At 39.4% G+C, this 16,609-nt stretch overlaps 1 protein-coding gene across 2 annotated transcripts in view; it reads left to right on the top strand.

Moving 5' to 3' along the window:
* Positions 1-5,583: 5,583 nt before the first annotated feature.
* The window catches only part of STX17 (syntaxin 17), an 85,444-nt gene continuing 74,418 nt past the window's right edge, over positions 5,584-16,609 (top strand). Inside the window, exons 1-2 of one of the 2 annotated variants that reach the window (XM_069105873.1) lie at positions 5,584-5,733; positions 15,782-15,964. In XM_069105873.1, the coding sequence (XP_068961974.1) occupies positions 15,842-15,964 (123 nt within the window). In that variant the 5' untranslated portion in view covers positions 5,584-5,733; positions 15,782-15,841. Of the gene's footprint in view, positions 5,734-5,790; positions 5,893-15,781; positions 15,965-16,609 lie in introns of those variants that run through there. The other variant, XM_069105863.1, reaches the window with a different exon arrangement.

Raw genomic sequence — 16,609 nt, forward strand, 5'->3', positions numbered from 1 at the left:
CCTCGACATCAAGAAGGTGATGCCATGACGTGCAAGTGAATTGGATATAAGTGAGGTAGGGCTGTGCAAAGTCACCGGACTTACTCTTTCATCTGGATGGGGCCATTTGGACCCAGTGGCAAGATATAGATCAGTGCAACTGGAGATGGCCCTGGATGCAGTAGGAGAGCTTGGCCATGGTTTTTCCCAGGTCTCAGTTTATATGAGACAATGCCTATCCAGTGATTTAAGGCTAGGTAAAATGAGGCAAGGAATATCTTCTTTTACCTAGGAAAGAAGAAGGAAGGAAGGAAGGAAGGAAGGAAGGAAGGAAGGAAGGAAGGAAGGAAGGAAGGAAGGAAGGAAGGAAGGAAGGGAGGGAGGGAGGGAGGGAGGGAGGGAGGGAGGGAGGAAGGGTTTGCTATTTCCTTCTCCAGCTCATTTTTTTACAGATGAGGATAATTAGGCAAACAAGGTTAAGTGACTTGCCCAGGGTCACACAGCTAGTAAGTATCTGAGGCCAGACTGGAACTCAGGAAGATGAGTGAATGTCTTCCTGACTTTAAGCCCAGTATTCTGTCCACTATGAAACCTAGTTGCCCTGCTCTTAGGTTTAAAAATATGCTTTTGGTCATTATTAAATATGGTACTTCCATGTCTTTCATTTTTAGGGTTTTCAACATGAGTGCTATAATTTGTGGAAGATGAGGTATTTGTTTACTGTTTATATAGTTATGTCAGGCTTTTGTTTTGTTTTATGTTGAACTGACTTCACACCCTTGATATGAGTATGTCTTGATCATTGTGAATTATTGCTCTAATATATTTCTGAATGAACTAAGTTCTGTCAATTTCATCAAATTTTGATTTCATCTAATTTTTTATGTCAATATTCACTAGTTAATCTATAATCTCTTTATCTTTTCTATATTTGGATAGGCCTTCCTGATTCCAAGTCCAACACTCTATCCATTAAGCCAGGATATCTTGCCTACATGTTAATATATAGAGATAGGAAATGGACCTGTGATGTCACTTATATAGGGAGCCCCAAGGTAAACAAAGCACTTCTATCATTGTAGGTTGGCATCTTCTTTGCAATTTACAGTCTTAGAGAACTGCCTAGTGCTGTGGTGTCAAACTCAAATAGAAACAGGGGCCATTGAATCATACATAAGTATATTGACTTAGAAAACCACATATCAACATTATTTGTATTCTCTATTGATTAGAGAAATGCAAATTAAAACAACTGAGAGGTAACACCTCATACCTATCAGAATGACTAATATGACAAAAAAAGAAAATGTTGGAGGGCAATGTGGTATAACTGGGATACTAATGCACTGTTGGTGGAGTTGTGAACTGATCCAACCATACTGGAGAGCAATTTAGAACTATGCCCAAAAGGCTATACAACTGTATGTACCCTTTGATCCAGCAATACTATTGCTAGGTCTATATCCCAAAGACATCCAAAAAAGGGAAAAGGACCTATTTGCACAAAAGTATTTATAGCAGCTCTTTTGTGATGGCAAAGAATTGAAAATCAAAGGGATGACCATCATTTAGGGATGGATAAACAAGCTGTGGTATGTGATTGTATTGAAATGTTATTGTGGGGGCGACTAGGTGGCACAGTGAATAGAGCACTGGCCCTGGAGTCAGGAAGACCTGAGTTCAAATCCAACCTCAGATACATAACACAAAAACTAGTCATGTGACTTGGGCAAGTCACTTAACCCCAACCGCCCTCCAAAAAAAAAAGCAAAAAAAAAAAAACCACTTTAAAAAAATGTTTTTGTGCTGTAAGAAATGACATGCAGGATGATTTCAGAAAAACCTGGAAAGACTTACATGAAATGATGCTGAGTGAACAGAACCAGGAGAATGTTGTACACTGCAACAGCAATATTCTTGTTCAATGAAGAACTGTGAATGACTTAGCTATTCTCAGCAATACAATGATCCAAGGCAATACCAAAGGACTAATGGCATACTATCTACCTCCAGAGAAAGAACTGATATTGATTGAATACAGACTGAAGCATGCTATTTTTCACTTTCTTTCATTCAAGTCTTCTTGTACAAAATGACTAATATGGAAATGATTCATATAACTGTACATATATACTCTATATCTGATTGCTTACTGTCTCAGGGAGGGGGGGGAGGGCAGGGATGAAGAGAGGGATAGAATTTGGAACTCCAAACTTTAAATTAAAATGTTTTAAAAATTGAAAAAAAAACATTATTTGTGTTCTGTGTCTTTTTATTCATTTTGTTCAATATTGCCTGATAACATTTTAATCTTGTTCTGGGCACCTCCAGCCTAGAGCACTAAGAGGTTAAGGAACTTCCCTAGAGTCACACTGGCAGTAGGTGTCAGCATTCCTGGGTTCAAGGCCAGCTCTGTATCAATTATGAAACACTACCTCTCATCAATGTATTTACCTTGCCTAATTGAGATTTATTGGCTCCAAGAAATATTTTTGAGCAGTTTCTGACATAGCCTAGGTTTATTATACAAATACACCCCCACCCAAAATACAGAAACTGTACTGACCCCCTATTAAGCCGTTAACTGATATCTATAGTCATATGAAAAAATTAAAGTACAAATTAAAAACAACTCTGAGGTACCACTTCACACCTATCAGACTGGCTAATATGATGGGAAACACCAGTGACAAATGTGGGAGGGGATGAGGGGAGGGAAGAATGGGGACACTAATGCACTGTTGGTGGAGTTGTGAAATGATCCAACCATTTGGGAAAGCAATTTGAAACTATGCCTAAAGGACTATAAAACTGTGCCTATCCTTTGACCTGGCAGTACCACTACTAGGTCTGTATCCCATACAGATTTTTTTGAAAAGGAAAAGGACCTATTTATACAAAAATAGTTATAGCTGCTCTTTTTGCAGTGGCTAAAAATTGGAATTAAGGGGCTATCCATTAATTGAGGAATGGCTGAACAAGTAGTGGCATAGAATTGTGATAAAACAGTATTGTGCTATAAAAAATGATGATGAGCAGGATGCCATAATGGTAAGGGAATCTGAAGATCTTCCCTGTCCAACAAGAGAAGCTTCCTTAGAGGAGGCTTATTTTTCAGAAAAGGCCACCTCCAGAGTTTGGAGTAAAGGAGAGACTAGGACCTCAGGGGTGGAGAACCTGCAGCCTTCTAGGTCCTTGGGTGCAGCCTTTTGACCAAGTCCAAATTTTACAGAACAAATCCTTTTATTGAGGATATTTGTTCTGTGAAGTTTGGATTCAGTCAAAGGGCTGCACTTGAGGACTTAAAGGGCCACATGTGGCCTTGAGGCTGCAGGTTCTCCACCCCTGAGGTCCTAGTCTCTCCTTTACTTCAAACTCTGGAGGTGGTTCTTCTCATCAAAGCCAACCACTTCATATGCACCCTTTATCCCATCAACCTCTCATCTTCTCCAGCAAATTATCCTGTCAAGCCCTTGTTACCTCAGTCATCAAACTCTCCCTAAATTCTAGGTCCTTCCCTGCTGCTTAAAAACATGCTTTCTCAAAAAATCTTTCTAGGTTTTATCATCTGTTCACTCCACCTATCATCCTATGTTTCTTTACCCTTTCTCAGCCAAACTCCTGGAAAGGATAAACTCCCATTTACTCTCCCTTTCCCACCACTTCTCTCTTTTGTCCTTAAGTCTTTGCAACCTGGCTTCCAACCTCATTGCTTCATTGAAAATGCTCCCTGCACACATCCTCTTCCCTTAAAAGAACCTAAGTTCCTTGAACACAGAATAATTTTGTTTCTGTCTTTAGTTTCCTGATGCCTTTTTAGAACAGTTAGTGCCCTGCACAAAATAGATGCATTCCCCATGCTTTTACCCTAGCTGCCCCCCAAGTCTAGAACGCTCCTCCTCGGCTTTACCTCTGAAAATTCCCAGATTTTTTCAAGGTTCAATTCAAACATCACAGGAAGCCTTTCTGTCCCTTCACCCGGGTCATTCAACAAGCATTTATCAATTTATTATGTATCAGGCACTGGGCTAAGTGCTAGGGAACTCTGTAGAAAGGTAAAAACATTGTCCCTGCCTTTCAAATTCGGATGGGGATTGTGAGGGAGACACATGGGAAGTGATCTCAGAGAGAAATCACTAAGTGGGAGTTGGGGGCAAGGCATACAATGGAAAAAGGCTAACTGGATTAGAAGGTGGGAATTGAGCTGAGTTTTGAAGGAAGCCAGGCAGGCCACAGGTAAGAAAGGAGAGCACTGTAGTCTTGCTAAGGGGGCCAGCCAGGGAGAAGACAAGAGCTGGGAAATGGAGTGTTTTGTGAAAGGAACAAGTGACTGTTGTAGTAGTGTAGCTGGATCATAGTTCCTGGAGGGAAGAAAAGTGTAATAACAGAAGCGTAATAAGGAGCCAGGCTATGAAGATGTTTCCTTTAAAAATCCCATATAAATAGATTGTTTCCCCTCACTAGAATGTAATCCCCTAAAAGGCAGAGACTTTCAACTTTTGACTACCAAAGGGTCTGACATATTAGGTGCTCAAATGGTTAATTTCTTGATTGAAATCGGAAGTGGCAAATCTAAATTAAATTGTATCTAACAATTTCTAAAGGGAAACATCCAAATTGTAAGAACTGTTGTCGAGAACTGGTGAATTGAATTCACATTGAAGCATACTTTTTCTTCCTTGTTTGCTCTTTTAACAACATGGCTAATACAGAAATGTTTTGCATGACTTCACAAGTATTAATTGATATCATGTTGCTTGTCTTTTCAAGGGGGGGGAGAATTCGGAATTCAAAATTTTTTAAGATGAGGGTTTGAAATGTTCGTTAAATGTAATTGGGATATAGCTAACAAAATAAAGAAAAATTTTAAAACGCTAGTGGCAGAAGCCCTCCTGTATGCCAAAATGTATCTCCCCACAAATCTGCTATGTTAGTTTCAAAGTATCTCTTATTAGAGATAGAATTGCCAGAGTGAGAAGACTTTACAATTCTCCATCTCTGGAATGATCATTTTTTCTTCGAGGTTAATTTTTTTTCCTGTGTGGTTCTTTTTTAGGATAAGAGGACAAGAGAGGGAGTAAATCCCCTAATCTTAGTTTAGGACCACTCCTAGATTAAAAAAGTGAAAGAAAATATTTTAATTACTTTATTATCTATATTCAAATGGCTGGAGGTACCTAAAAATCACTAGTACTCTGCCTATTGACTCTTAGAACTCCCGTTTTTCTGATTTAGACCTCCCCCCGCCAAAACAAAAACAAAAGTTTTCTTTAGTCCTTTTACTTCTGGGAAACTTTCATGAATTCCAGGTTTCCCTCGAAGTTTAAAGTCACCGCAAGGAAAGAAAAGCAAGCTGTTTACTCAGAAGCCCGCGCCTCCGGGTGGGTGGGGCCAAGGGCGTGGCGGAGCGCACAGACCAGGCGCGTGTGTCGGGATCGCGGTGTGTTTACACGAGGTGTGGACCTTGCCTTTCAGGACCGGCAGCTTCGGCTCCTTGGATCTGTCAGACTGGAAGCTAATCATCACCTCGCTTCCGCGAGCACGGCTTTTAATGAGCCCAAGGCCAAACACTCGGGCTTACTTACGTCACTCGGAAAGGCGGTCAAAGCCCCCGGTCAGAACAAGGGTGTGGCGGCGTCCGCGGGGTCACACACGCGCACACTCGGCGCCGGTCGGGTGGAAACGAGTGTGCACGAGCGCGCCACGCCCACCGCCCTCTCCTTCACCGGGCTGGGGAGCTCTAAAGAAAGCAAGGTCGGTCAGCCTCCAGAGCCCCAGCTCCGGCCGAAGGCTTCCCTCCCCCATTCCACCACTGCGCCTGCGCCACCTCGCGCGCAGCCTCTTCCGGCTGGGGCGGGGGCGGGGGGCGGGACGCGGGGGAGGCCCCAGTCCCCGCCAGCGTCCGAGGGCGAGGTAAGGGGAACGCTGGGAGGTGGGTTGCCAAGGGACCCGCGCGCGCGGGCCGTGGGGCAATTAGGAGCGCGCAGAGGGGAGGAGCAGGAAGAGTTCTGGCCCGAGGACTTGGCTTAGCAGGGGCGGGGTGGTTGGCATCGGCCGTCTCGCTTAGGACTGCTGCCCCCTCCCCCCGGCGGGGAACGAGCTGAAGAAGTAACTAATTTTAGGATTTCGGTTTCAATCTCCTAGGAGCTTTGTAGAAGCTTGACAAAAGGCACCGGAAGTGGTTTTGACGCGCCCCCCCCCCCCGCCTCGGGGGCGGGGCGGTTGAGCTTGTGACGTAGTGGAGTGTCCTGAGATAGACATCCTTCTTTTCCTTTCCTTGTGACGTAATGGAGTGACACGTGCGGGGAATTGTTGGGGGCAAGCTTGGGCGTGTGGGTGGTAAAATCCATGTGCCCTATCACTAGTGAAGTCAATGGAACTTTGAGACGGAGGGAAAAAGATAAGTGATAGGAGACAATATGCGTGTGACTCCGGAGGGAAGACCATGATGTGGGGCTTTGCGTGGCCAGCCTGGAGATGGCTGAAGAAGACATGGGTGGGCAATCAGCCCCCAAATACACATATGGTAGATTGCATGTGACAGAGAAGTGTAAAGGAAAGCTGGGATTCTGTGGGATGTTGATAAATCATGAAATACATATAGAGCCAGGAAAGTGTTAATGGGCATCAGCACATTGTGCGGGGAGAGAGCACAGAGACCCCCTAGTTAGAGGACTGTTTAGGGCTAAATAGGCAGGGCAGCAGTACCTTCTCTCACCCTAAATTTCCTTTTCTGTTTTCCTGTATTTGGGGTTCAAAACCCTTCATAACCTAGCCCCCTTCTACCTTCCTAGACTTCTCAAATTTTACTGCTCCCTAGCAAGTACCCTTGAATCCAGTGACACTGGCCATCTTGTTCTATGGACAAGACGTCTTATTCCATTGCTTAGCTCTCGGGCATCTTCTCTAACTGTTCCTGCCCGGAATGCTCTACGCTCAGCTCTGTCTACTAATACTCCCTGGCTTTCTTTAAGTCGCTAGTAAAATCCTTTCTTTTACAGGAAGCCTGTCCCAACACTTGTTAATTTTAATGCCTTCCCTCTGTTAAATATTTCCTATTTATCCTGTATGTAGCTTGTTTTGTATCTCTTTGTTTGGGTGTTGTCTCCCCCATTAGATTGTAAGCCCTTTAAGGACAGGGACTCTCTTCTGCCTCTTTTTGTGTCCCTGTTGCTTAGCACAGAGGCTAGCATAAAATAAATGCTTAATAAAAGTTGATTAGTTAATATTAGAATTGTTAAATCTAATCACTGTGTCTTAGAATTTGTAGAGGAGGGGTGATCCTTGGATTCTTTATAATTGTTTTCTGTATTCTTAAGTGTCCACAAGTTTTGGACACTTGTCTGTATTACTTCATGCATTATGGTTTTCTGGTTTTTGACATATTCTTCCAGAAGAACTGTGATGCTTAGATTGTTAATGCAATCTGTCTTCAAGATCAATGTGTTTTGCTTGTATAGAGATAAAGATCATATGTGAGTTGTAAAAAATATATTGCATTTTGCTTCTTTTCTTCCAGATTGACCTTCATTTCATTATATTTATATTCTCAATCATTTGTTCTCTATTTTGTTTCTTGGAGATATTCACCACTTTTGGATTCAAGTTACTCTGTTTTGCCTTGTAGATCATAAATTCTATTATTCCTTTTTAATATCAAAATAATTGTTTTTCTCTTGAACAATTTGGGAACATCCTGCTTTTGTTCTATGCTGTCTTAGGAATCCATAGGCTCGCTTGCTTCATCAGGTGTTAATTCAGTTTCTTTTCTTTTACAACATCCATTTAAAGATATTTGAGCTCATTTAGATATTAGATAATTATTGCCCCTGTTGAATTATCAGCTTATGCTCTGGGTTTTTGACTAAATTTTCTTCCTTCTAAGATTTTGGTAATTTCGTTTTTTTAACTTCTTCTGTTCCTCTATCCCTCACTTCCTAACTCCTTTGATGGAGGATCCCTTGGCTGTACTTCAGTTATTTCAGTCTCCTCCACTCTTGGGAAATTCACTTTTCAACAGCTTCAGCCCTTACCCTAAAGTGATTTCTTTGGGGACAGAACTGACCCCAGCTGGATGCCAGTACCCTTTTCTTTGGGCCTGTAGTAGCTTGACTTACATTTTGTCAGTCCTCCCCGCCACTCTTCAACAAGGGGGTGGGCAGAGTTGAGATATGTTGCTTACCCCCATAAGATAAAGGAATGAAAGTAGAGATAGAATGCATTGACAGAGACTAGAGCAGCATCAAGGAAATTGCTGAGTGGATTCCAAGAACATAAGCTGGTAGGATGGTTTGTGCTACCCTGCCAGACTGTGTGGACTGGATTGATGAGTAAGATGCTGCATGAATGAGTTAGGGATGAAGGATTAGATGAGGGATTAATTTGTTGGATTGTTACTCTGTTAGGTTTCTTAGTATTTTGGCCTGAGGACCCAATTCCTTGCTTCTTGCTCATAATACTATTTTGAGTAGTTTTTGAGATTTCATTAGGACTGGGGAAAAAAAATCTAGTCTTCCATTTTGTTGGTCATATCTATGACCAACTTTGAAGGAAATACTAAAAATATTTGTGTAGTAGCATCATTGTAATAAAACCGCTTAAGTGGCTGCTTTATTGGGAGAGCACTCACTTGGATGTATTAGTTCAGATATGTTTTTAAAAATAACTTGTGTTACTTTATTTTTTTCTTGTATTATATTATTATAATACTTTAGTGTTTGTGTAGAATCATATTGAAAAGAAATAGAAAACCATTGGCCTTCTTTTTGGCAAAGGTATGGAACTCTGAATGTGGAACATTGCATAGACTATTAGATTTCATTGATGTATTAGTTTTGCTGAAATGCTTGTTTACCTCTTTTTTATTCTTTGTTACATGGAATGACTTGATAGAAGAGCAGGGGAAGGATATATTCAGAAATCAGAAGTCATTGAGTATTAAACTACTATGTGCCAGGCTTGTTATTAGGATACAAAGACCAAAAAAAGAAAAAAAAAAGGAAATAATCTCTGTTCACAAGAAGCTTAGATTCTTTTACAAAGGAAGATAATGTAAAAATAAACAATATCAATATAAAATTGTACTTTAAATGAAAGATAACATGTCTTTAGTGATGTGAAGGTCAGGTGGGGAAAGGCAATGATATGGAAATAATGACATCAATTCTGAATTCCCCCTACTTCATACCCTCATATCTTTAGTTGGGACATACAAAGAAGTATAAGATAAGATCTCTCTCTGTATCTGGAGAGATCTAGTTTCAGCTGTCACCAAGTATGCGCCTAAGTCACTTATCCCTTTAGTGAATTATTCTCCTTATCTATAAGATGGAGCATAATACCTATAGTATCTATCTTTCAGGTCTATTGGGAAGCTAAAATAAGATAATGATGCATACAAAACACTTTACAATTCTTAAAATATTGTGTAAATGTCAACTGAAATAACTGATCTGGCTTTTCCAGGTCCCTTCTTACCTTTTGCCTGCTCTCTCCATGGCTTCCTTCTGAAATTAGCTTCCGTCTACTTTGTCTGTACATTTTATGTACAACAGTTATTTGCATATCTCCAGTATTAAAAGTGAACTCCCAGATGACAGAGCCAATGTTGTTTCCTTTCCTTGTACCCCCAGCATACAGCACAATGCCTGCCACAAAATAAATGCTTAATAAATAAATGTTCATTAACTAGCTGACCTTCTTGAAATAATAGCTGTGGGCCAAAAAAAAAAAATGCCTGAAAGGTTGAGTCCCTGTCATATAGCCAATTGTGTCAAGGTAAAAAAGATCAACTTATTGTTCACAGTATAGAGACCTTTAAGGACAGGGACCGTGTTTTATACTTCATGCATCTGCCTTTCATGTGAACAGTAAATATCCACTGATTTGAGTTTAGACTCTAAAGAATGAAAAGAAAAATTCAATATTCAAAAAGTACATAAAATAACTACATAGGTAATTATAAACTGGCAGAATTTTTGTTTAAAGAAGCATAACAGTGAATGACTTGGAATGTATTTCCCTATAAAAAGTTATACTTCATGGGGGCGGTGGCTAGGTGGCACAATGAATAGAGCACTGGCCCTGGAGTCAGGAGGATCTGGGTTCGGATCCAGCCTCAGACACAACACAAAAACTAGCTGTGTGACCTTGGGTAAGTCACTTAACCCCAATTGCCCCTCCAAAAAAAGCAAAAAAAAATTTTTAATTTAAAAAATTATACTTCAGTCTAACATACATTTATTTAATCCATAATATATTTGAAGTACATTATGAGCATGCCCCCCCCATAAAATGGGTCTAATCAAAGTCTCATAATTAATGCATTTAAAAAAAAACAACCAACAACTTAAGTAGTTTGAACCCTCTGACTGGTGGAGAGTAGTTATCACAAAATGGTTGCTAGACAAGGTGAGAACAGTATTTTTCTTGCCCCAGGGCTGTTAATGCACTTGCGCAGACAGAGAGAGAGGCATGTATGATGTCACCTTGCCCCACAACTACAGGGTAAGAAATCTTGGACAGGATTTAAAGGGAAGGAAGAATTAGTATTGGGGCAGCTAGGTGAGGCAGTAGATAGAGCACCAGGCCTGGAGTTCAAATCCAACTGCAGATATGTACTAGGTGTGTGACCCTGGGCAAGTCACTTAACCCTCTTTGCCTCAGTTTCCCTATCTGTAAAATGAGCTGGAGAAGGAAATGGCAAACACTAGTATCTTTGTCAAGAAAACATCAGTTGGGATCATGAAGAGTTGGTGTGACTGAAGCAACTGAACAACAACAAGAGTTTTAGTCTTTTCACCTGTTTTAAGCTGGTCCAAATTTTCACCAGCCAAGAATGCATCTCCCATTAATCATACTGATATCAAGGGATGACTGCCCACTGCAATATTGTTTTACCTAAAGTTGTTTTAGAATGGAATGACTTAAAGATGTAGGTGAAACTTCTTAACTACACTAAGTACTCTTGAACTTGACCACTACATATTCTGTGGGAGAATACATCCAAAATACCAACTTGGTCCACTGCGAATACCTGCCTCACCATTTCAGTGAAATCACAGTCTGATCCATCCCTTATCTCCCCTGTATTTTGGGCAGGAGAATTTGGGGGAATAGCTAAAGAAATTGTGGCATATAAAAGTAATGGACTATTATTGAGCTATAAGAAATGACAAAAGATAGTCCCTGCCATCAAGGAACTTACATCTTCTCAGGGGAAGCAACATACTGTATACCTATGTGAATATAAATACAGAATGATTCAGTGAAAAAAGCACTAGTGGGCTGGAGAGGGTTAAAAAGAAACCTAATGTTGATAATATTTGAGCTGAGTTGTGTGAAAACACTAGATTTTGAGAGGTAGTGATGATGAAGAGATGAATTCCAGGAAAGGAGGACAGCCTTTACAAAGGTATGCAGATAGGAGTTAGAATATCCTCGTAAAAGTAATAGCAAGAAGGCCAATTTAACTGAACTGTAGAATGCATATAGGGGAGTAATGTGAAAGAAGCTTAGTAAGACAAGTTGAGGCCAAGTAGTGCAGGATTTTAAATGCCAAAGAGAGGAATTTGAATTTACCTCTAGAGGTAACAGGGAATCACTGGTGCAGGGGAATGATGTGATCAAACCTATGTTTTAAGAATATCACTTTGACAGTTACGTGGCTAATCGTCAGGTAGAAACCATTCTGTTTATTTTGTAACTAAATGTAAGGATGGGATTTCATTGCAGCTTTTGTGGGGAATATGATAAGGAAACATCTAAAGATTAATGAATGAATTTCCTAGCAGCAGCCAGAATCTAGTTAATAGTAGACAACATGAATTTTTTGTGATAAGACTTTATCCTATTTCCTTAACAAGATTGTAACAAGCAGTTCTTAAAATTTCTCTGTGTTCTCTCTTAGCACCTAGAATAGTGATTATTTAGACATTGTCACAGTAAATCTTTTTTGATTGTCACCCCTTCAGTTTTTCAAGCATTCATTTGATTTGATGTCTTATCACTTTCTTGATGACTGTATCTTTAGTTTTCTAAATGGGCATTTGGCCTGCAGCCTTAGGACTCATTTTTATATGCAAAACATAGTGGTCCTCTTTCAAGTCCTTCAGTGCTTTATTAGGCTATAGAGAGGACTCTGAGTTCTCAATGTCATTTCCAGCACAGAGCATGCTATAGTATATATTGCCAAACTGCAAAGTGACCCTGATGATGGTTTGTTTGTCTGACTTCAGAAGAGTAGGCTTTCTAAATTCATTGAGTCTTACAGTCTCAGATCAAATTCCTCTTCCATATGACAGTAATCTAGAGAAATGGGGGAGGAGTTATTTAATAAACTTTGCACCTACAAATTCCCATATTTTACCAAACCTGCCACAATTCAAATATGCTGAGTTTGGGGGTCATCTAGATATTAACTAAGAGAGCACCTGGAAACTGAACCCCACTACTTACAGTTTTTTATAGAGATTCATCATTAGTCCTGCTATAGGATGACAAGATTTTCCACCACAATTAAAACAGAGCTAGACAGAAAGATGACCTTGAGTCAGGAAGACCTGGGTTCAAGTCTTGGCTGACATTGCCATTTAAAACTGGACTAGTTATGTCACCTATATGGACCTCAGTTTTCTTATCTGTGACCTCTGTGATCTCTCTCAGCTTTAATCCTAATAATAATCCTAATTATCAAAGACCAGCTACTATGTCACAGAAGGATTACAGTTTGAATCAAGTGAAAGTCATGCTCATACTAATGAAGTCACAGATCTTTGAAGTATTTAAGCATAGTGCCTGTCGATCATTTAGTAAATATTTATTAAAGCTTCCTATGTGTGAGGTACTCTGCTAAGTGCTGGAGATGCAAGAGGAAGAAGACACTCCTTGCCCTCAAGGAGCTCCCAATTTAATGTGGAAGACAGCAAGCAAAAAACAAATATGAACAAACAAACTATATACAGGATAATTAGGAAATAATTAAAAGAGGGAAGGCATTAGAATTAAGAGGGAATGGGAAAGGCTTTTTATAGAAGATCAGATTTTAAGTTGATTTTTAAAGGGAGCCAGGGAAGCCAGTCAACAGAGGTAAGGAGGGAGAATATTCTAGGAATAGGGGATAGCCAGAGAGAATGTCTGGAGCCAAGAGATGGAGTGTATTGTTCATAGAACAGCAGAGAGGCTGGTGTCAATGGAGTGAAGAGTGAATGGCAGAGAATAAGGTGTATTGGGGAGCCACTGGAGTTTATTGAGTAAGGGGATGATGTGGTCAGACCTGAGCTTAAGAAAATCACTTTAGTGACTGAATGGAAGCTGAATTGGCATCCAGAAAGACTTGAGGCAGGCAGACACACTAACAAGCTCTTGAAGTAGTTAAGACATAAGGTGATGAGGGCCTAACTGCATTGGTGACAGTTTCAGAGGAGAAAAGGGAGTATATTTAAGGGATGTTACAAAAGTGAATACTGACAGGCTTTTGCAACATTAGATGGAGGGAAGTGGAACAGGGCTTGATAGATAATGAGTTGAGGATAACATCTAAATTGTAAGCCTAGGGGACTAGAAGGATGGCTTTGTCCACTATTGTAATAGGAAAGGTTTAGGGGAACGTTTTGAATATGTCGAATTTAAGGGGTCTACTGGATATCCAGTTTGAGATGTTTAAAGGACAGTTCAAGGTGTGAGAATGGAGATAGGAAGAAAAATTAGGGCAGGATAAGTATATTTGAGAATCATCAGCATAGAGGTGGTAATTCAATCCATAGGAACTAATGAAATCGCCAAGTGAAGTAGTATGGAAGAAGAAGGCAAGGACCCAGGACAGAGCTCTGAGGGACCCCTGCAGTTAGAGGACATGACTTCACATGATCCGGATGATGGTCTAGCAAAGGAAACTGAGAAGAAGCAATCTAAGAGGTAGGAGGTGAGCCAGGAGAAAGTGGTAACTGAAAATCTAGAGAGAATATTAAGGAATAAAAGATGATCAGTAGTGTCAAAAGCTGGAGAGAGGTCAAGGAGAATGAGGATTGAGAAAAAACCATTGAGTTGGATTTGTCTGTTTTTGTTCTTGTTGTCCTGGCAGTTATGAGACCATTGGTGACTTTGGAGAGGAAAAAAAAATATTGGTGAAATGATGAAGTCAGAAGCCAGATTTAAGAAGAGAGGCACCTATTGTAGATAGTCTTTTCAAGTTTAGCCACAAAAGTCAGAAGAGATATAAAACAATAGTTGTTGATAATCGAAGGATCAAGTGAAGTTTTTTTTCAGGAGTCACAGGCATGTTTATTAGGGAGTAGTGAAGGAGCCAGCAGAGAGGGAGAGATCAAAAATAAATGAAAGTATGGGAATGACAGAAGGGGGCAGTCTATTGGAGGAGAAAGGATGAAATGGGATCTCTTTTGTAGGTTGAGGGGTTATCCTTGGTAAGGAGTAATGCCACTTCTTTATGTAAGACTGGTGAGAGGGAGAGATAATGGCAAAAGTTTTTGAGTGATATGAGACAAGGAAGAGTGGAGAAGAGAGAGCTCATGGCAAATAGCCTCAGTTTTTTTCTGTAAGATATGAGGCAGGGTTCTCAACTGACGAGGTGGTGACAGGGCAAGCCATTGGAGGTTTAATAGGGATGAAAAGTTTTGGAAGAGCGTTTGTGGAGAATGGGATAGTGAGTTGATGAGGGAAATATAGTAGGATTGCTTAGCAGCAGTGAGAGCCCAGGTGAAGTTGTGTAACATAAATTTGTAGTAGACTGAATAATAATAATTGATGATTTTCTCCACCTTAGTTCAACAGCATTCATAAAAGTGAAGATGGTGAATGATAGGAGTGATCCAATAAATGCTCGGGCTTGGCAAGGCGCAATCAGCAATATAGTAAAGGGACTAGGGACTCAAGAGAAGAGGAGAGTATAGATTTGAACTGGTCAAGATAAGGATAAATGGAGAGAGTGGCTAATGCAGGGGTCATGACCTGGGAAAGAATGGAGGGATCAAGGGATTAGAAGTCATGGTGTGTACAAAGAGTAAGGGAGGGCAGAAGGAGAAGTGAAAAGCCAATAGATGATGGTCAGTAAAGAGATTTTAGAATTCTTGAATACGGAGGTGTGGTGCATTTGTGGACGATGGTGAGATCAAGGATATGACCCTAATTGAGTGTGGCTGGGGTGCAGGAGTGGGTAGTGAGATCTGAATAGGTTGAGAAGCTAGGTGAGTAATGTGTATATGGTAGTTAATAAATATTTGTTTAATGAATAAATAATAACCTTTGTCTAATATTATAAAATTTTGTCTACATATTTATATACTATTTATAGAACAAGTATAGCTTTGCATGAGAAAGCTAGAAAAGTGCATGTTTGTAAATTTAAGTGACTTAGTGAATGTTAATGCAAATAGTTGTAGATGAAGAGAACCATTATTATTATAGAAGTTATTATAGAAATCTTTTTATAAAATTTATTATAGAAATTATTTATAGAATTATTATAGAAATCTTAACAAGAATTTCATTTTTCAAAACTTTTAGCTACATATAAGTTCTAAAGTAAATTTTCAATATATAGTTACATAATCATCTTGTTATTGTTAGAAAGTAAAACATTTTGTTTTCTATGTTTGGTACAAAATATTGTTCTTTAGAAATGTCAAAGGATAGATTTTCACTTTGAGTTTTATTTACATTTAGTATTACATTTTCAATAAATGCCTTATACTTTGTTTAGAGCATTGTAAAGTAGGTGAGGTTTTTTTTTTTAATTAAGTCACGGAAGTTGATTAGCAAATATGCTTAAATAAATATTTATTTTTAGGTTTTTCCACATAAGTGAAGAAAGCAGTTTGGGCAAGTGGTGACACACTTCTACTTTACCATGTCTGAAGATGAAGAAAGAGTGAAATTGCGCCGTGTTGAGCCAGCTATCCAGAAATTCATTAAAGTGGTAATCCCAACGGACCTAGAAAGGTTGAGAAAACATCAGATAAATATTGAGAAGGTGAGCCCCTTCATTTTCTATCATGAGGAAACAGTTACATGGGTCTACTTATATTTATTGTGGATTTTAACTAAATTTGAAATATTAGATGAGATGCTTTGCTAAAACACCTGGCTCCTGTTGATTTAACAATGGGTTTTATTTTTATCTGTTGGTTTTTCTGCTCTGCAAATATGTCACTCAAAGAGTATTTCTTTAGGAAAAGGATATAGGGACATAGACTGTAGATTTTTTATTAGTCCATATTGATTTATTAGACTATTAGTAATTAAAATACAGAACCTATCCAAATATAATGTTTATACATTTTCCTGTACTACAGTGCTTAGGAACAACCGTCCTATTCTCTGAATTCAGCTCTTGGCTTAATTTTTTCTGTGTCAACAAGTTTTTAGACTTGAGAGTCTAATAGTTAGCAACCTCTTTTTCTTCAGGTGAGATGATAAATATAATTATTTATACATTTAAAGTCAGGTGTTACTTCTACAAGAGTCCTTTCCTGATTCCCCTAGGTTGTCAATGTTCTCTCCATCCTCTAGAAATGCTTTGTATTTATTCTGTGTATTCTTTTTCACATATTTGTCTGTGCACGTGTTGCATTTCTTCTCCCCAGGGATATATAGGATATTTTGTTTTTGTCTTTAT

Source organism: Petaurus breviceps, unplaced genomic scaffold (genome assembly GCF_028583685.1).
Source record: "Petaurus breviceps papuanus isolate PSGF00001 unplaced genomic scaffold, PetGlider_PUasm1.0 138, whole genome shotgun sequence".
Lineage (NCBI taxonomy): Eukaryota > Metazoa > Chordata > Mammalia > Diprotodontia > Petauridae > Petaurus > Petaurus breviceps.